This window comes from Polypterus senegalus, chromosome 7 (assembly GCF_016835505.1).
Source record: "Polypterus senegalus isolate Bchr_013 chromosome 7, ASM1683550v1, whole genome shotgun sequence".
NCBI classification, from domain to species: domain Eukaryota; kingdom Metazoa; phylum Chordata; class Cladistia; order Polypteriformes; family Polypteridae; genus Polypterus; species Polypterus senegalus.
The window spans coordinates 63,818,409-63,840,278 of record NC_053160.1 but is presented as its reverse complement, the minus strand read 5'-3'; the positions used below and the strand labels follow the sequence as shown (position 1 = coordinate 63,840,278).

The 21,870-nt window shown below is 36.7% G+C and overlaps 1 protein-coding gene across 2 annotated transcripts in view; it reads left to right on the top strand.

Annotated features, from left to right (window-relative positions):
- Positions 1–3,262, top strand: part of map3k1 (mitogen-activated protein kinase kinase kinase 1, E3 ubiquitin protein ligase) — a 122,431-nt gene extending 119,169 nt beyond the window's left edge. For both annotated transcript variants that reach the window (XM_039758753.1, XM_039758754.1), the window contains exon 20: positions 965–3,262. In XM_039758753.1, coding sequence (XP_039614687.1) covers positions 965–1,114 — 150 coding nt within the window. In that variant the 3' untranslated portion in view covers positions 1,115–3,262. The remainder of the gene's footprint in view (positions 1–964) is intronic.
- The last annotated feature ends 18,608 nt before the right edge of the window (positions 3,263–21,870 follow it).

The following is a 21,870-nucleotide window of genomic DNA, read 5'->3' as shown; positions in this document are numbered from 1 at the left end:
TTCAGATCACGTGCGTACCAAACCGTGGACAGGAATCGGTTCGGATCATGGATCAACAGTGATCCGTTGTACCACTAGTATTTACATACAATCCTATGGGGGAAATTGCTTCAGGTCACGACCAAATCGGTTTACGACCAGAGTTTTGGAACGAATTATGGTCGTGAACCGAGGTTCCACTGTAATTGCAACACAAACACTGACTTAATCAGTTTTAACATAAAAGGATACAGATGAAAGAAGAGAAGAAGCGGGCCGCTAGGGTGGAGAAAAGAAGAGCTACTCAAGAAGCAGCAAGCGCATCAACCTCTGAGCAAATGAATGCTAAATGTACAGAGAAAAGAGTATGAAAACTATGAATGCTCAAGTCAAGTGTATTCACTGCACGTTATTGGTCTAAAATATTTCCTGTATAGATCCATTTTGAGCTTTGATTGAAATAGACTCTTAAATGATTAAAGCACACCTGTGTTGCACATGCCAGACTTGATACATTTGTTATGTATAGAAGGTTTTCAAACAATCTACTGAGCCGAATGTGGTGTTAAAGCGTGGCTGACACAAAAGGGATAATGGCTACCAAAATGTAACCTCTTCTGTTGTCGTTTAGATCTCTTTCCTTTGATAGAGGTGCACAACTGTGATACATTTTTGTTCTCTTAGATATTTTCATGCTGGGTAGTCTGATAATTATGTGATGTTCTTGGGTTATAGATGACAATACAGTGTTTTCTTGGTTTTTATATATGCATTTTTTACATAATTATATCTATAAAGTGTTTTGCTTTATTTTAAATCTTTATAAGTTGGTTGTCTTGGAATCTGCTACAAAGCAAACAGATAAAGTAACCCAGCAACACTGGTAAAAGGAAGTTTTATTGGGGAAAAAAATGTTAAGTAATAAAACTTGAAGTATTGTGTTCCTGCTACATATAGTTAATTTACCATTTGTTTCTCATTTCAGATTGCTAGTGCAACAAGTGCCCCTACAATACCTCCTCACTTATCACCCGGTCTTAAGGATGTAACTCTGAGATGCCTGGAACTTCAACCCACAGACAGGCCTCCTTCACGAGAGTTGCTCAAGCACCCAGTCTTCCGAATGGCATGGTAGAAGCAGTTGTGTGACAAAATACTACTGAAATTAAGTTAACCTAAAATGCTGAATTCTGTACCAGGCTTTACCCAAATATATTTTCCCCTCAACCTAATACATGGCTTTCTTCCTATGGTACAGAATCGGCACATTTAGCTATATTTTAGCACTGTATGCAAAGAGGTCATGAACATTTTGCTTCTGAATTTGAATGCTCAGAAGAGAGATCTGCTTTTGGTTGCTGGAATATAGAATAAATTGGAAAAAAAAAATCAATCTACATAGGCTTTCAGCAGTTCAATGATAAACATTTCTCAGAGCACTTTTCTCCTGCAGTATTAGCTCTTAGGGACACTCAAGCTGCCCAGTTTTAACTTACATATGAATCATTTCAGAATGTGTCACTTAGATTATATTTCTGCATAGAACATGTACTTGTAACTTTTTTTTTTAAAAGAGTAAACCATTGTTTATCATTGCAATACTTCTATTGCATATGTGGAATTTTTATGTTAATTTTGTGTTAACTACTTTTTTTAGGCTGTAAATTTTAGCAGCCAATTTGTGCATTTTACTGTTTTTACAGTCAGTCTGAATTTATAATGGGATAGCTACTATTTCCACTCTTTTCAGGGACAATTTTTGTTCTTAAATAAACTTTAAGAATGAATACAGGTCAAATCTCCTTACTTCAAAGAGTTTTATAGATGTCATATCTGCCTTTGTATTTCATTGCATCGACTATCAACCAAAATATGTTCAGTACAAAAGTTCTTAAATTATGTATGCGTTATACTTGATAGACCAGGAATATAGTAATTGTATTTTTTAATTTTTCTGAAACTAAATGTTTTTTTCACTCACAATTATTGTCTGCTGTCCAGTGCCCCACTCTAATAAAGCACAAGAATCTACTTTTACTGTACATTACCTTGCAACACATTTGAAAAATTATGTTTTTGTCAGATATTTTCAAAAGCAGTAATTTAAGAGAATATATTCATTTTTATTTAAAAAATACTTTCAAAACAAAACTAAGCAAATGAAAGATAATTCTGACTGAATCTGATCTGACCGAGGATGGGAGCATTGAAAATTAACAAAATAAGTTGCTTATTTCTTCCCCTTTTGCAGATCCATGTTGATTGAATAGTTTTCAGACAACTTGTAAATATTGCTATATAATTTCAAAAATATATAGATAGTCTTTACAGTTGAGTTAACTATATCCAGTAGTCCATCCATTCATTAATAAGCCTAATGTTTAAATTCAAGAAGCATTTTTTCAACATCACTTCCACCTGTTATTGTTACACGGCCATAATTTGTATATCTTTCTATAGTTTTTTCTTTTCCTTTTGAAAGTAAGTAAGAACTTCACTGTGCTCTGAACATGTGACAGTCATAACCCTATAAGTTATGATTATCAAAAGGCAAAAGATGATGCCATTTGGAAATAATTTTGAAAAGCACTCTGACGTATCAGATTATGGTTGCAACTAATATGCTTTTTACTGTGGGATCATTTTCCTATCAGAAATTAACAATTTCTGTTCAGTTTTTCATTTATCTGTTGTTGTTTTGAGCAGTAAAGTATGCCATTCTCTTTTTGTACTGATTGGCTTCTGATGTCTGCAGAAGTAAGAAGCTACCTTACTTTGTTGTAGTTAATCCCAGTTGATAAAAGCTATATACTTTTCATGTATTGATAAAAGGGAAGGACTGGCAGTTGCTCATTAATTTCAAATTCAATGTTTTATGTTCCATCTGTAAAAAGTGTATTGAGAGTTTTATTTGTGCCAGTTGTACAATAATAGATACAAAAGGGAATTAAATTAGTGACAAGCAATTTTCGAATGATTTGTTCATTTTGAACAACACTTCTCCGTGAATCATATGAAAATGATTCGTGAGCATGAACAAATCAATTCAGTGGAGTTCACTGGGAGTGTTAAAAGTGTGTGTGTGTGGCCTTCCTGTGTGAAGTTGTCAGCATCTTTCGTTTCACTAATAGATGTTTAAAGCACATGCACATGAACCATCTGAATCATGAGTCTTTACTCCTTTGATTTGTGAACGAGTCACTACCCAAGAATCAGTCTTAACAATTCCTGTTCATTTTTTTTCATGAAGAAGTCAAGAACCAGTCTAAAGATTCTCTTTCATTTCATTTGTAAATGAGTCACTACCGGAGAATCAATCTAATGATTCTTGTTCATTTTATTTGCGAAGAAGTCACTGCCTAAGAAGTAGTCTTATGACTCTAGTTTATTTGAATCATGAACGAATCATTATGAGTTGCACAATTCTCATTGACTTGTGATTCTGTAAGGAAACATCTTATTTTAATTGTAAATATAAATATGCAGTGTGTGTGGATATATATATATATATATATATATATATATATATATATATATATATATATATATATATATATAATTTTCCAACTCGCTGAATCCGAACACAGGGTCATGGGGGTCTGCTAGAGCCAATCCCAGCCAACACAGGGCACAAGGCAGGAAACAACCCAGGCTATAAAATATATATACAATATAAAATAAATTAATTAATAAACAATTATATTTTATATACATATAAACATATACTGTATGTAAAAATATGAACAAAATATTAAATTATATATTTGTGATGTGATCAGGGAGTACCAACTGCCTGTATAAGCCAAACTGTAAATGAATCAAATGAGTCAGGACAACTGATTTACTTAAACGGGTAGTCTGAAAGAATAAAATCAGTAAAGTTAATTGAAATGCCCATCACTAAATTAAATAACATTCAATAAAAGTTATAAAAAAAATAACAGTAATCCATTCACATAATGTTAAAATATACCATAAAAAATGTCAAATGTAATTCAAAGTGCTATTTGTGGATTTTCAAAAATTCATTGTTCAGCCTTGGTTCAGAAAATATTCAGTCAATCAATGTGTTTTATTACTATTTCAGAATGAATGTCTACAAGCAACAGCTTTTGGGATATGGTGCTATATGTAAATCAGGTCAAACACTGAACGTTTTTCCATCAAAAAGTAGTTATCTATACACTTTTAAGAACATCTTTGTGAAATCTTTCAAATTTTGTTGATCATTGTAATTAAAATTCCCTACATGCAATTCAATAAACTAATTTGTGTGTGTTTGCCCCAGTAAACACTAGCAAATGAGATTAAAGAGAAGATCTCTTGTCACTTCACTTTTCAGTTGTCAGGAAATTTTCCAAAAACAGCCCAGAATGGGATCCTACTGCATGTATTCTTGATTTTGTATCATTTATATGGCGAGGCTTTATAGGAGAATAAGATTGCAGAGATTAATCTTTTAACCTGGCTTCCAGGGAGAACTGTGACATATTCACATAAAAAAGCACTGGAGAAAGTGACATTCTACTGAGTTTTACATAGCCACACATTTATTTACAGGATTTTTTTTTTTTTACTGTACTTTTATTGTGGACCATGATGTCTGTTAATCTTAAGCAGAATTTGTTGTAACGAGATTTCACCTGTAGTCACAATTTATTACTGAATGTGAAAGGTTGTAAAAATAATCAAAGATTTGATGAACGTTGATTTTTTTAGTCTACTATTTTTGTACTTTACCAGTTTGACTTTTGAGAGCTGGTCTTATAGTCTCTATTTTTAAAGCTAGCCTGGAATTTGCAATCTTTTTTTTTTTTTTTTAATGATGATGCCTAGTTCTAGGCGGCAGGATAAAGCCAAGGCAATAAACAAAAATAGAATGCTGTCAAATTTGAACCTTGTTATCATATTTTATTAAATTAGGTATCATTACAATTTTCACTCTTCTAAAAAAGATCATTGTGTATATTGTTAAAAAATGCCACCTTCTGGTTGTTGTTCTCCTTTCATCTTTTTCTGATATTTCCTTTCGCATTTTTACAGCACACAACTAAAAAAAAAAAAATCACAATGTTTTTATTTTAGATTTAAAGAACAGTAGTGTGCAAAAGGCGATGAATATCACTGGATAGCATAATTTTTCTCTTTACCTGTGTTATATACCCTTTGGTACTAAATTTAATACAGGTCATTAATTATACAATATTTGCTTCATTACAAAAAAAAGTTAATAAAATTTTGATTGGAACTCTTAATGTGATAAAGGAAAATCAGAGCCCTTTCTACATTTAAATTTTTTCATTGTTCTGTAGCTGGCTGTTAGAGTATAGAGCATGTAGTTTGAATGTTTTAATCATTTGAACTTTAACTCTTCAAGTATTGTTATTCTAATTGTAATCAAATTAGGAAAAACAAACTCTTAAAACGGTGCTTGAACTGTGCTTAAGTGTTCAGAGATGGAACCGTATCATTGGCTTTGTGTTTAGCATTTATTTTTGCTAAAAAAAGAGAGAGAGAGAGAAAGCAATAATATGTAATTTATGGTTTTAAAATGAAGTTTATGAATTTTTATAAACACTTAAATTTTTATGCAATTTTTTATTATTTCTTTATGCAGAATGCAAGCTGACAAAGCTTGAGGAGTTAAAATGTAAATAAATGTGAAGTTTGGTAGCTAAATTTATTGTACTTGATCCTCACACTTTTTGTACTGCTTTTCAAGAGTTTTGAATTTTGTGTGTTTTATTTTATCTGTTTTGTATGAGCTTTAAATAATGCACTCTTGCCATTTTATGTACTGGAAAAAATATGCTGGCAGATTCTTTAAACTGATGAACCTCAACTGATCAGTATTACTGTATCAAATACTTTGTTTCAAGTTCAGAATTTCCTTTGGGTTTTCCACGTTTCTGGAGCTGATCAGCTTTCTTTCTCAGCTTGCTGGTAATTATTTTGTTTTTAAATTTATTTTAAAAGCAGATGTGATGTAATTCTTATTTTCTTTGGATCAAAGCTGGATTGAAAATGTGTAATTATTATTGAGTTATTCTTATGTTATTTGGTACTTCTTTTATTTGTAAATAATGTCTACTGCTGTTTATTCCAGTTTCTACTACCTCAGGTGTCCCATAGATTCTCTTCTACCAAAGTTTTCTTTCACAATATATGTATGCTTTGTTACTGTAATTTCTAAGACTTCCAGGGCTTAAGGGCTAACATCTCTTAGCACCTTACTGTGCAAGCAAATATTCAGAAATCTCTGGGTGAAAAAAAAAATTGGCTTAAATGTATCCTTTGTAATTTTAAATATATCAACATATTTTAATTATTGTAACTTTTTACCCCTTGAAGCATTTTATAGCATAATTTGGATTTATTTTGGTGTTTGTCTTTATAGTAAATTAAAAAAATGATATTTGTATTTGTCATTCTTTCACAATACACGCTACACACATTTTAAGCGCTTGCCATTTGATCTTCCATGGGACTCTCTGTTACACAGAGCACAGATACAACTGAGCAGTGTCCTCATTCACAGAGGGAAACTCCACTAGAAGAAACATCCAGGCCAATGAAGTGTGGGGCTAGGGGACAATTTTGTGACAAACACTCAGTTGGTATGAGGAAGAGAAGCCAGTGTTTGGAGAAAGGTGACAGAGAGTCCTTTAAGGTGGTAGTTTGTGGTAGACAGGTAGGCAAGTCACCTCACCTGATAGCCTCTTTGGTTTTATTTTGGGCTCAGTCATATTATCCCTCATAGGAGTCATTCTCTAGTATTTTCCTACATGACATGTGTACAGAAGGTGTTACCTAACTTCTGATGTGACTAAGGTAAAAAGAATGGAAAATCCATTATAGGAAATTTGACAAAGAGAAAATGGTTTAAAGCATAGTTTGGGTTTGGGTTGAGCAGAGTCATGAAGCAGAATAGTGCTCAATGGGAAAGGTTTGCAGGAGTGTCCTGCGATGGGTCATTCCAGGCACTTTAAGCCAACACTATTACTCCGTAATGGCTCACATCTCCGCTTCTCCAAGGTGGAACCTCCTGAAAACACCTTGTTGACAATTAGTGGTGATTCTGGGTGTCATACACACAAAAGAGTCAAATTTGGGTTGCAAAAAAACAAAAGTTTAAGAACCACTGGTTTAAAGGGCTCAGCAGTCTATAAACTATAGCCATTATTGAAAAGAGGTCAAAAGTATGGCTGGGTGTCGTTTCAATTTTATCGCTAATTATGTGAGTGAAATTAGTACATTAAAAATCTAAATTAGTAGGAATTAATACATGTGTGCAAAATATCTACAAGTTCGCACCAAATTTCAAGCCATCGTGTAACATTATTTAAAATATATGCCACCTTGTCCTGTTGTATAAGTTATGACTGTGCGGGTTGGCTTCACACTGCCGGTTCATTCTGTGAGCCTTTTGAATCTGCCACTGTTGATAATGTTACTGAGATGAGCCAGGCAAATGAGGACACATACATAGCAAGGGGTAGGTGTAAAAGTGATACAGTGCTTTTATTAAAACAAAGTCAAGCCTACAGTGTCCAAAAGTGCAGTGCTCAAACGTTCAATAAATAAATAAATAATCCATTAAAACAGTAACAGTCCGTGAGTTTAAAATCCAGAATTTAAAACGAATGAAACCAACACAGTCATGGGGTCAATGTTCTATCGGACGTGCCCAGTACATCTCCCACTTCATCTCTCTGGCTCACCCATTGCGCGCTCAGCCAATGGGGACACCAGCAGACACAATCCTCACCAACCTCGGCTGCCTCAAGCGGTGTTGGCCAGACCGTTCAGGGTTGGTTGTCCTCTCATCATCCTTCTCGTTCCCCTGTCATGCCTTGGATCCTTGGAGAGGACTCTGCCTCAATAACACCCTCTCCTCAAGCAATATTCAGTGGTCACTATCTGCCCCTCTTTATGATCTTTCTTTTCTTTTTAATGTCTCCCCCTCTCCGCCATGCAGGCTCCTCATATACTGTCTCTCTAATTGGGCACAAGTGTGATGGATGAGCTGCCTCTTCCACCATTCTATTGAGACACCTGAATAACCTGCCCACCTCTACATGTGTGGGTGGCGTGATCAGCCAGCATCTCAGCTAAATGGTGGGGGGGATGCACTCACACACACCCATATCCAATTGGAACCCAAACTTTTTGGGGAGTGATTATTTATTGAAAATTTGCACAGCACCACAGACCACTTATCACATAACTGTGATCCATTTAAAACATTCACATAAACACATTGAAGTTTAACTTTTGATCACTTCATAGCGCTTGACTTAAACATGGCCTGTTTTAAGAGTTGTACTAGCGACTTGAATGAACAAAATGTACTGGATGGAATGCCTTGCACAATAAACCATGTGGACACATCGGTAACATATACATCAGGACAGTGCATATGAAGAAAAGGCTCCTTAATCTTTACTGCGACGTGAAGGCACTGTGAAAGAGCTCTGAAACAGTGTCATTGCCTTCCGCCATAGTTAAATTATACACATGCACAGTTACATATGTTTTAGTAAGCATTTTAGAAAAACACAGTAATCATCTTTATATATAATACGCTGCTGTGCCTGTTTGTTTGTCTTTTCAGGATTTTAAATCACCTGCAGCTCGCAAACCGTTTGACCTATTGACCTGAAATGTGGTGCACATATACTATGTGACGTCTACTATCCGCTTTCAGGGTGATGATTGACCTCCAAGGTTATTCCTCTTTTTTTTTATTTTATGTTATTGTAGAATCAACTCTCGGCAGCGGCCTTCATATCTTAAATCATTCTTGAGGCAGATTGAAGACTTAAGTGCCAGCTTAAGTGAAAAATTAAAAAAAATGTACCAAGTTATTGCAACCAAACACTGACTTAATCAGTTTTAATGTGAAAAGATGCCGATGAAAGAAGAGAAGAAGCAGGCCACTACTAGGGTGGAGGAAAGAAGAGCTGCTCAGAAAGCAGCAAGCGCATCAACCGCTGAGGAAATTAATGCTAAATGAACAGAGAAAGAGAATGAAAACTAGAAATGCTCAAGTCAAGTATATTCACTGCATGTTATCATGCAGTACACCGTTACTGGTAATAATTATAATATGAAACTGGGTAACAACCATTGGGAATTTCACCATAGTTAATTGTAAAATCTGGTAACCATTACATCCCTAGCAGTTACCTTATACTGTATAATGTTACCTGTGTGCGATGTACCAGTGCATGCTGAGGCAATTGAGCTGGGAGACTGCAAGATATTAAAGACAGTTCTTTTAAATGAATGCCATGCTGTAGTAAATGATCTGTTTCTTGTACAGGCCCCTGTACAAGAAATTGTTTCACCAAAATTGCTGCTTTTCGCATTAACACTATTTTCTCTAATAAAATGTAGCCACACTTTTGAGCATTTGCTGCAGCCCACAGTTCACAGTCGACTTGCCACTGACGCATGACATAGGCTACATCATTTTCACAGCACAGGTCCAAGAGAAGATTTGTGTATCTGCATCAAGGATGTTTATTAGATACATAGAGTTGATTGAAAATACATGTGTAGAAATTGGTAAGTGGAACCTTAATTCAAATGTCTTTATAATTTCCCTTTTCTTAGAAACTGGACCTTCATATCTAACTGTAGTCAAAGGGTAGCAAAGACTAAAGTGATGTTGTCACACAATGGCTCAACAATGGATGCAGGCCTCAAAAAAACCAAAACCCAGACCAACCCTTCACCCAGGTCTGGCTGACCAGAGTAGGCCTCACCATGGGCAGCCTTACTGTGATTCCCTTGTGAAATGGAATTCCAGTATGGCCAATGCACTGAGCATCATGTAGTCCTAACCGACCAGAACAGTGAGTGAGAGATAGAAACACAGACACACATTGAATAAACAGAATTTCTGTTTTACTCTTATGAGTGCTAGCAACTCACAGTTGAGCATTGTACTAATATTAAAGCACAGTTCAATGCTATGATACAATGAAAAAGGCAAAAATCAAAAGTAATTGACTATTTACACTGAAGAAAAAGAAAAACAAATGTTCGTCTACCTCCTTAAATCTACACAGTTCCAGAAGGTCCCCTTCCAATAAAATAAAAGAAAAACAATCAAAAAGTGAAAACTGGAACAAAATGGTGCACACCACCACAACCCAGACACCTCCACAAAATACAATTACTCGGATATTCCTCTATATACAAAAAGCACAACGCTCTTCACTGTTCCGTAAATCACTCAGCAGATCAGATTACATGCCATAGTCTCCAAAGATGGTAAACTAATTCTTCTATGAAAGTTCAATTTGTGTTGAGGTATCTCAAATACAATGTGTTTTATGCAATTTTGAAATCTGTAAAACTCTCCTGATTGCAGGAGTTACTGAAATGCTAGCAGAGTTTTGTGCACTGTGCTGTGTTGTGCTAGAGAAGGAATGGCCCCCTCAAAATTTCTGTGGTTAGACTGGGAATTGAAACTACAATTAAGCCGTGTGGCAAATGGCTGCATGGAACATCAAAGAAGCACTGGCTCGACCAAATCAAAGAGGACATCCAACAAGTTGACGTCACCTCTGAAAATGCCCTACTTCAAAACAAATGTTGACTAACCTGTTTGACAGCTGATTCATAAATGTGGGATAAAAACCAGGAGGAAAAAAGGAGACTGAGAGGTGAAGGCAAACCTTGTTCACTGATTTTTTAAAGGACAGCACTTTGCATTCATACCTTCAGTGACGTACAGAGTGACTCAAGAGGACGACGTAGGTGGCCTTGTCTTCCTCTGTTTTCTGTGAGTCACACACTTCAGAGAATGTAATCCTTGGATCAGAAGCCGCATGTGGCCTTGTGGTTAAGAGATTGGACTTTGAACCACCATTCCAGTCTCTTACTCCCTGCGTAAATCAAAACTTGCACTCCAAGTTCCAAATAAATGATGACACCATAGCACTGTATCTATAGGGAACCCTGGGATGTGCCATATAAAATGGAAGGTTTCTTTGTAATAGGCTCAAACATCTGATCAGCAAGCTGGATGGGGCGCCAGTCCCTCACAAGGGACACCAAAGCATACACTCACATCCTGGACTCCAGTCCTGTGAAGGAACAGCACTAACCACTAGGGATGGGTACCGGTGTCCGGTGCCATTGTGGAACCGGTGCTGACGTGAACGGTAGTAACCAGACCGAAAAGCAGCGCACAATTCGGTGCTTTTTTCCCTGAGAAATCTAGCCAATCACTTCCTTTCCAAGGATAGTAGGCGGGCCCAGGTATGTACGGGTTTTTTTTTAGAGCAGAGCTAAAATGCCGAAGCTGAAGCGCTTGAGAGTGTGGCTGTACTTCACAGCAAAAGATATAAACTCAGCAGCCTGCAACAAATGCTTAAAGGTAATAATGTGCAAAGGAGGTAACACCTCAAATCTAATGAAACACATGGCGTCGCATGGCGTTTTTTTAAAAGCCGAAAAATGCACCGCATTTGATAACTTGCAGCAAGACATCAAATATACAAAAGACTGCCAGGAATTACCTCTGGACAAGACCCTGTGGCCTGGTGGTGGAGTAAGAGGGATACACTCCCCAATTTATCTGCCCTATCAGAAAAATACTTGTGTGTCCCAGCGTCATCAACGCCTTCTGAAAGAGTTTTCTCTTGTGCTGGGCATGCCATCAGCCAAGAGCGATGCCGTATAGCTCCAGAAAAGGCTAATATGATTATCTTCTTGCAAAAAAACTGCTAAACATCACAGGTTTCATGACAAAGTTTGTGTTTTCAATTGTTTAAGCACTGGTTCCAACCAAAGAAGTTATGTTTTATTGACAGAAAGGGCTAGGTTTGTTATAATTTTGTTTAAAAAAAATTACTGGGAAAAATAAAAACGCAAGAGGTTTTTGGACGAAGTTTGTGTTCTTTATTTTTTTAAGCACCGGTTCGAGCACCGTTTAAGCACCGGCACCGTTTCAAAAGTACCGTTTTGGAACCAGTATCGGATAAAACCTAAACGATACCCATCCCTACTAACCACTGTACCAACAGGCTACCTGCCATACCTTAATTCTTAGTTGCTGTGGGTCACATCCACTCCCATCTGAAGGGAGTCATTTATCCAGGACAAGCCCTCCCTCTAATATCATGTCAAACCCTCCACTTACACTGGCAGGTACTGTATATTGTTACTAGTTAGATTTTTGGGACTTTATCACATCATGTCTCCTCTTTAGTATTTCAGGTACACCCTTACCAAACATCTGGAGTCAGGGTTGATTACATTCATCCAGATTAGTGCAAAAACCAGGACCCTCATAAGCAAATGGTTGTGCCTTTGAATATGACAGACACACATACATTTGCAATCTTAATGCATGACACATTTTACATTATTTCTTTGTATAACATTGTGACAGTGTGCCTTGTGGAAGGGGCTCTTCTTCTTTAACATACTGTACTTTACTAATTTATAATATACACTGTTAGTCAAGAGTTTTAGAACATCTCCGTTTTTCAAGTTTTTCTTCAAATTTAATTAGTTGAAATGCAAAGAATGGCCTAAAATGGTGAACAGCTAAGCAATAAACAGCCAGAGGTTTAAATTTACAGTTTAGGTTAGTTAAAATTGAAAAACAGAAATAACAGAATATTCATTGCATTTCAACTGATTCAATTTTAAGAAAAACTAGAAAAACTGAAATATTCTAAAACTTTTGACCGTATGTGTATAATCCAAAACAATTCCTTTCACTAATACATATATCAGACAATACCACCATTTGGCACTTTCAAAATTTTGATTTATGATACTGTATTAGGATGAGTGAGACTCGGCAAATTCATTACTGGATTGGTCTACGCTCAAACTTTAAGCTTAACAACAACAATAGCAACACTTACTTATGTAGCACGTTTTCATTCAAATGATGTAGCTCAAAGTGTTTTACAAGATGAAGAAAGAAAAGTTTATAAAATATAAAAATACGATTAGGCAATACTAAGCAACAAAAAATAAAGTAAGGTCATGGTCAGGAGGACAGAAAAAACAAACAAAATCTGCAGGGGTTCCAAGGCCACGAGACCACCCAGTCCCCACTGGGCATTCTACCTAACATAAATGATCTTAAACAGTCCTCATGGTTTTCAAATTTCATGTGGAAGAATTAGATGATGATGGTCATGTGGACATCTGGCCTTCAGTCCATCAATGCAGGGACTGCGTGGTGCCCTGATCAGGTGGTGGTGATGCATACAGATGCCAACCACATAAGGAAATATGGGTGATGCATGCACTGCCAGCCACTCTCTAGTACTCCACATAGGGACTCATCTTCAGCACAATCAATATTTTTGTGTCCCTGAGTAACCCTGACCTAAACTCTAATTTAGTCTCAGGGAATATCCTAAACCCAGTGAAGGCTGATGCATACTTTAGCTATAGGCCACTTACCGACAAACGATGTCCTACTTCTACCGCACCATTCCTTTTATTGGCGTGCACCCTTCACTCTGATCACCTTGCAGGTCAACTTTATTACTTCAATCACTCTAGATCCTAGGTTCTTGAGCTATAAGTTACTATCCATTTTGGGTTGCATGTTGTCTGATTTTGAAACATTTGTTAGGTAGAATGTCCAGTGTGGGCTGGCAGACTTTTGCCTTTTGAACCCCTGCAGATTTTGTTTTTTTTTCTATCTGGCCTAACTTGAGTTTTGTGTTTTGTTTTTTTCTGTCCTCCTGATCATTTGACCTTACCTCAGTGGTTCTCAACCTGTGGGTCGGCCCCCCTAGGGGTGCGCGAAGTAACAAAAAGGGGGGCGTGAAGATGTGAAAAAAAGAAAACAAGAATCAAAAATATGAAAAAAACTTCATTGGATTGGTCTCGTCCGATGCGAGAGATGGGCATCTGAAGTGGAGCTCCGCTAGCAGTGGTGTTATTTTTCATATTATTTGCTTATTATTCTGAGATATCCTGTATTTATTCAACCCGAGAGGGACTGCTACAGTATATGTAAGCACATATAAACATGGCCAACAAGAAGGGGGGTTCGAAAGAATCGAAAACTAAGTCCCAGTTCAAGATACGGCCTATCAGAGACAGACCTGGATCAGATGGGCGAAAGCGCAGACTCCTCGGGACCACGGTCCGCTACATCATCGCCGGCTGAGAGCGAAAAGGGGAGCGAAGGTGCGATCATGAGTGCAGATGTGGATAGATCGCCGATTGGAGAAGATTACCTGAAACTGGAAAGGGCCGGGAAGTCCGCGGCTTCAATTACGCAATTACGCGAGCCTGGAGCAGCGGGGACACCGGCTTCAGCAAAGTCTGCTGCTTCATCTACGGTACAAGAAGGCACAATTGAACTATCTGAACTGAAAGTGTTGCTCGCTGAGCTCACGCAAGATATAAAGAAAAGCGAGAAGGCTAATGAGAAAGCAATGGCAAAGGCACTTGAGAGACTGAAACAGGAATTGAAACAGGAGATGAAACATGCCAATGAATGGCTGCGACAGGAATTCCAACAGGCAAATGAAAGGCTGCGTCAAGAGGTGCAACTTGAACTTCGACTGGTGCTGGGTAAAATTGAAGAGCGCATTCAGGAAAACTTGGTTAAACTGAGCACGCTTGCTGATCAATTGGAGCATCTTAAGGAGACATTCACGAATCGGATTGAAATGGCCGAACATTTAGCTGCCAGTGCCGAGGAAAGAGCAGTAAATGTCAGTTCCGAATGCAAAAAACTCAGAGAAAAACTTGGAGACAGACTGGCTGCTTTAGAAGATGGGAGTAGAAGGTATAATGTCAGAATTGAAGGTCTGCGGAGAATCGAGAAAGTTCAAACCCTGTGAAATTCACAGCTGAACTTTTTTCTAAAATAATCGGGGGCGACTTTAAAGTAGTATCTGAGATAGCAGCGGCTTACTGCGTACGTGATCAAACACCGTCAGACCGCGACCAAAATCTTTTATAGTTCGTTTTGAACGATTATCATTTAAGCTAGAGGTGATGGCACTCCTCAGAAACAAGGAAGATATTATATATGAAAATAACCACATTCGTATCTTCCCTGACTTCTCTCCAGCAACAGCTATTAAACACAGCCTACGATAATATTAAACAGCGGCTACGGCAAGCCAGTGTCAAATACAGCCTCCTGTATCCGGCAAAACTGAAAGTGGAATGGCAGGTCATTTCTATGTCTTCGCTAGCAAGGAAGAAGCAGAAAATGAATTAAGAAAGCTGATCCCGGGACTATTCTGATACATAATAGTGAGTCATGGCGTAAATGTAAATGATAAAGCTAGGATTAATAATCTACTGTCTGATCTATTTGTTTTAAAATACGGGTTTTATCAGCATATATTCTCATATATTCTTATTATTACTTAGTATTACTAGGGCTATCTGTTTATGTTTTATTGTGCTTAATTACTTTTCCTCCTTTTTTTTTCTCTTTTTCTTTTCTAATTATTTCATGTGTACCCTAAATGAGACTGTTCAATATCATACCCTTGGTTTACTGTTATTGCTATTACTGCATTAAGACTTGTTATGCTTATTTTGGACACATCTTTAACACCATCACCTGGGTTTATTATCTGGGGTATCATCTTAATGCACTAAAATTGCTGAAGAATATATATATATAAGTGCAAAATTCTTTTTTTTTTTTTTTTTTTCTCTTTTAAAGACTATATTGGTAACAGATATCTCTATCTTTTAACCTAAAGCGCCACTGCATGGGGCTTGTTGTGCTTTGGACGTGCTCTGTCTCTGGGTATGTCAGAGGACTGGGACTGCGTGAAGTGGGTTTTAGCCTCACTTGGGGAGGCAAAAAGGGAGGGTGGGGGGTTAAGGGGGGGAGAGAAAGAGAGCAGGCTTGATCTATACCTAATCTATCATCTCAATCTTTATAATTATAACTATCAACGTAATAATAAGCTGCATGGCAACAACTCTTGGGGAAATAGGAAATTAAGACCTAAACTATTTCACTTCCAGTTAAGACTATAAAATGACATCAAAAACTCAGAATCAGTGTCTCCATGATGGGACAGTTAACCGTAAGCTGGAATGTTAAAGGCCTGAATCACGAATTAAAGAGAAAGAAAGTACTTTCTCACCTAACAGGTCTAAATGCTAAAATAGTATTTTTACAGGAAACCCACTTACTAAGCAAGGATCAGTTCCGGCTGCAAAAAGACTGGACTGGCCAAATGTTCCATTCTAGTTTTACAAAGAAAACTAGAGGGTGGGAATTCTCATACATAGAACAGTACCATTTGTAGCATCAGATGTAGTATTGGATCCTGAAGGGAGATATGTAATGGTCATGGGAGACTTATCTAACTGTAAAATGATTTTGATAAATGTTTATGCACCTAATGTTGATGATAAGGAATTTATACAAAATTTATTTGCATCCATTCCCAATCTGAACACTCATAAAGTTATAATGGCTGGGGACTTTAATTGTGTTTTAAATCCACTTTTAGATAAGACTTCCTCCACAGGGGGAACGGCAACTAACACGCAAAGATAATTACAAAGTTTATAACTGATCACAACTTATCAGATCCCTGGAGGTTTTTAAACCCAAATTCAAGAACATATTCTTTCTACTCACCAGTACATCATTGCTACTCAAGGATTGATTACTTCTTTATAGATAATAACTTCTTGCCTAAGATTAAATCTTGTAAATACGATGCTATTGTTATTTCAGACCATGCACCTATGATCTTGGAGCTGAAATTACTAAGCCCCATACACTCACCCGCAGATGGCCTCAACCGCTTCTATTAGCTGACGAGAATTGTACTGAATTTATATCCAAACAAATCAAATTCTTTCTAGAGACAAATACATCCCCTGAGATCTCTGCAGGAATACTCTGGGAAACTCTTAAGGCCTTCTTAAGAGGACAGATTATCTCATATCTTTCCCACAGAAATAAATCCGAAGCGAAGAAAGTAGCAGAGATAAAAGCGAAATTACTAAAATAGATGAAGAACATGCCAGACTACCAAGCGAGACTCTACATAGAGGAGGCAGGCTCTACATTCAGAATTAAACCTCTTGACAACTAAAGAAACTGAACAACTAATTTACAAATCCAGACATCATTATTATGAACATGGAGAGAAAGCTAATAAGCTTTTAGCTCAACAAATTCACAAGCAAGAAGTGCAACGCAATCTCGGTAATCACTAACACGAACGGAGATAAAATCATCGAACACAAAAATATAATGCACACTTTCAGAGACTACTATAAATCCCTATATACTACTGAGTTTAAAGAAGACAATATACAATCTAATGCATTTCTGGATACATTACAGATACCACAAATTGACGCTTTTAGTGTGGAGGAACTTGATAAACCTCTGGCATTATCAGAATTACTAGATGCTATAAAGTCACTCCAAGGTGGAAAAGCAGCAGGCCCTGATGGCTACCCTGCAGAGTTTTACAAGAAATTCTCCGCTCAGCTAGCTCCCTCCTATTAGCAACATTTACAGAAGCCAGAGATAACCAATCTCTTCCACAAACCTTTCGCCAAGCACTAATCACTGTCTTTCCAAAACAAAATAAGGACTTATTACAATGTGCATCATACAGACCAATTTCACTTCTGAATAACGACGTTAAAATACTCTCTAAAATCATAGCTAGAAGGATGGAGAAAGTGCTCCCCTCGTAATATCACAAGACCAAACTGGATTTATTAGGGGCCGACACTTATCTTCAAATCTTCGACGCCTGTTTAATGTAATATACTCACCAACTAAATCAAACACCCCAGAAATATTATTATCATTGGATGCAGAAAAAGCATTCGACATGATTGAATGGAAATACCTTTTTACTATATTGGAGAAGTTTGGGTTTGGGCCGAACATTTGTGCATGGATTAAATTACTGTATACTAACCCAGAAGCTTCAGTTTGCATCAATAACATTTGCTCAGACTACTTTAAACTAGAGCGTGGCACAAGACAAGGATGCCCTTGTCACGCTGCTGTTTGCATTGCCATTGAACCACTGGCAATACATTGTCGAAATACTGATCAGATAAAGGGGATTAGCAGAGAAGGACTGGAACAGAAAATCTCATTATATGCAGATGACATGGTACTGTATATATCGGACCCAGAAAATTCTGTGCCTGCAGTCTTAGCAGCACTCACAGAATTTCAAAAGATCTCTGGTCTCAGAATTAATCTGAATAAAAGTGTACTCTTTCCAGTGAATTCTCAAGCATATAATATTAGATTAGACACCCTACCTTTTATCATTGCAGAACAGTTTAAATACCTAGGGGTAAACATCACAAGTAAACATAAAGCTCTTTATCAACAAAATTTCGTCTGCATGGAAAAAATTAAACAAGACTTGCATAGATGGTCAACCCTTCATCTCACACTAGCTGGAAGAATTAACACTGTTAAGATGAATATTCTTCCTAAGCTCCTTTTTATTTCAAAACATCCAATATACATTAATAAATCATTCTTTAAGCAATTAGATTCAACAATAACCTCATTTATTTGGAATTCAAAACATCCACGCATCAAAAGAGCGACCCTACAAAGACAAAAGGCAGAAGGCGGCATGGCTCTACCTAACTTCCAGTTTTATTACTGGGTGGCAAATATACAGGCGATAAGAACCTGGACACAAATAGAAGAACATACACAGGCATGGACCGCAATAGAAGTAAAATCCTGCAGTACTTCTTTGTATTCCTTGCTCTGTGCTCCAATAAACACACGTTATCGGCAATACACTAATAACCCAATTGTGCTCCACTCACTTAGAATCTGGAACCAATGTAGAAAGCATTTTAAGACGGAGAAGCTTCTATCTGTGGCACCCTGCAAGAGAACCACCTCTTTCAACCTTCACAAACATATGCAGTTTTAATATCTGGAAAAATTTGGAATTAACTTGCTTAGAGATCTTTATATAGACAACGTCTTTGCATCCTATGAACAATTACATTCCAAATTTAACATTCCAGCTACACATTTCTTTCACTATCTTCAAATCAGGAACTTTGTTAAACAGAACCTTCCAGATTTTCCTCATCTTGCACCCTCATCCACGCTGGAAAAAATATTGCTCAATTTTAAGGAATTAGACTCCATCTCTACAATATATAAAATCATTTTACAATCCCTTCCTTTCAAAGATCCAAGAGGACACTGGGAAAAGATCTCTCAATTAATATATCAGAAAAGGAGTGGAAAGTAGCAATGCAGAGAATTCACTCGAGCTCCATATGCGCAAAGCATACAATTATACAACTCAAAATTATATATCGAGCACATCTGTCTCGACTAAAACTCTCCAAAATGTTTCCAGGGCATGATCCAACCTACGAACGTTGCAACCAAGCCCCAGCCTCACTGGGTCACATGTTCTGGGCCTGCACCAAATTAACATTATTCTGGACAAAAATTTTTAATTACCTCTCAGACAGCCTTGGACTCACAATCCCTCCTAACCCATTAACAGCTGTGTTTGGGGTTCTTCCAGAGGGCTTAAAGTGGAGAAAGACAAACAAATTGTGATTGCATTCACTACACTGTTGGCACGCAGACTTATTCTGATAAACTGGAAGAACCCAAACTCTCCTCTTTTAAGTCAGTGGGAAACGATGTGTTAAATTATTTGAAATTGGAAAAAATCAAATACTCAGTTAGAGGATCCGTACAGACTTTTTTTCAAAACATGGCAGGATCTAATCAGTAATATTTTAAAATAAGTTTATAAAGCACAGAGAATTTATTAATTTAGGTATTTTACAAGCCTTAAATTTTACGTTTGGCTTGCTCTCTCTCTCAGGGTGGGGATCGATCTGTTCTTAACTAATTCTTTTTTTGTAAAACTTGATTGCTTGTATGGATTGTAATAAAATTAATAAAAAATAAAAATTAAAAAAAAAAAATTAAAAAAACATCTGTTGAAACCAAAACAAATTAACTTAAACTACATTTTGATACTAGAACAATAAATATAGACTTAGATAAATGTCGATAAAAGTTAAGTAGGTATAATAAAATATGCATCTACATTTCAAAAAAACTGTTATGAAAACTCAGGTCGCAAATACTTAAAGGTTGAGAAACGCTTCCTTACCTTGTTTTTTTAGCACTTATTCTTTAATATTATTGCCTTATCTCAATTGTTTTTCTTTTCTAGTTTTCTTTTCTTTGTCAACTTGTAAAGCACTTTGAGCTACATTGTTGCATGGAAATATGCTATAAAAAAAATGTCTGAATTTGGGTCACACAGAGCCATGATGCACAATACTATTTAATGGGAAACATTCAAGTATGGTTTGTGGAGTGTCTTATAATTGGCTGCCATGGGCAGTTTAAGCAAATACCATTGCTTTGCTACAACCTATGACAGACATTCTTCAGGGAAATCCCCACCCTCTACTTGGGATGACTGCCGGCAGCGACTCAGGGTCTTGAAGATGGAAAAAAGGCAAAATTGGGTCACAGAGAAAAAAAAAAGTTTAAGGACCATTGTTCTAGATATAAAGTATAGAAATTTAAAAGCAATGTGATGGTGTTACTATTATTATTTATGAAAACATAAAAATAATACCAGTAGAAGAAAGTATAACAGAAAAAATAAATAGATAACATGGTCTTAAAATGCTTTCTGAAAATCAGCAATGTCAAAGGTCGATGCTGTCCTTGGAGTCTTTTTGATGTAACAATCAGCATGATGCATGAGTTACATTCTTGGACATCCAGATGAAGTGATCTGTCTCTCTCTCTCTCTCACGTTTCGGTCTTTGATGTCGCTTCCTATGTCATCACTCTCTGGTCCCTCAAAAGGGCCGTTGTTTATGATAAAAATACACTAAGGGTTCCAGACCATGTGATATTACACACTTATCTGTATGCTTGGCTAGCTATCTTGGTAATGGGTGGCTCTGCCCAAAAGCTCTGATGCTCATACATATCTGCGTAATTTCTTGTTGTCTCATATTCTTTTATTATTAAACTAAAAGAACAATAAATTACTTAGATAACAAAGACACATTAGATAGATAGATAGATAGATAGATAGATAGATAGATAGATAGATAGATAGATAGATAGATAGATAGATAGATAGATAGATAGACTTAATGTGTTCCCAGGGAGAAATCTGGCTTTTTACAGAAGCTCTTTAAATAATTAAAGTTACAAACTATTGGTAAATTAGTGGTCACAAGAAAACTTAATGAACAATTATTGATCAAAAGGAATAAAATAAATGATAGATAAAATGCTTTCAAGTGTCCTGTAAATTGCTTTTTTGTACATTAGTTAGGTAAGTTGCCTGTAAGGATAATATACATTTTCTGTGTAAACTAGTTAGATCCTTTATAGTTCACCATAATTGGTTTGAGCAAAATAAAACTTATAATAAAAACAGTCTGCAGTCATCCGCATCACCACGTGACATTACGTCACGTTATCACGTTATCAATAATTGTAACATCAATTAGCGGCAACACTGTTTTATATTCTATTTCCGCCCGACGGCGCAATGGACAGCGGTTTGCGGTTGATTGGAGTTGGAAAATATATTTGATAATTTTGTCCTCCTTTTTGACGGTTGATGTCCTCCTTTATAGCCGAACCCATCTGGTCACCCTACTTAAATGAAATTCATCTGTTTTGATTTTTATTTAAAGAAATTAGGATTTTTCATATTGGTAAATGTGCAGATACTAAATGGTGAATGTGAAGATCCTAAATGGTGCGTGAACGCAGCAAACGGTACTACAGTATCTATACTAATAAAAGGCAAAGCCCTCACTCACTCACTCACTCACTCACTCATCACTAATTCTCCAACTTCCCGTGTGGGTGGAAGGCTGAAA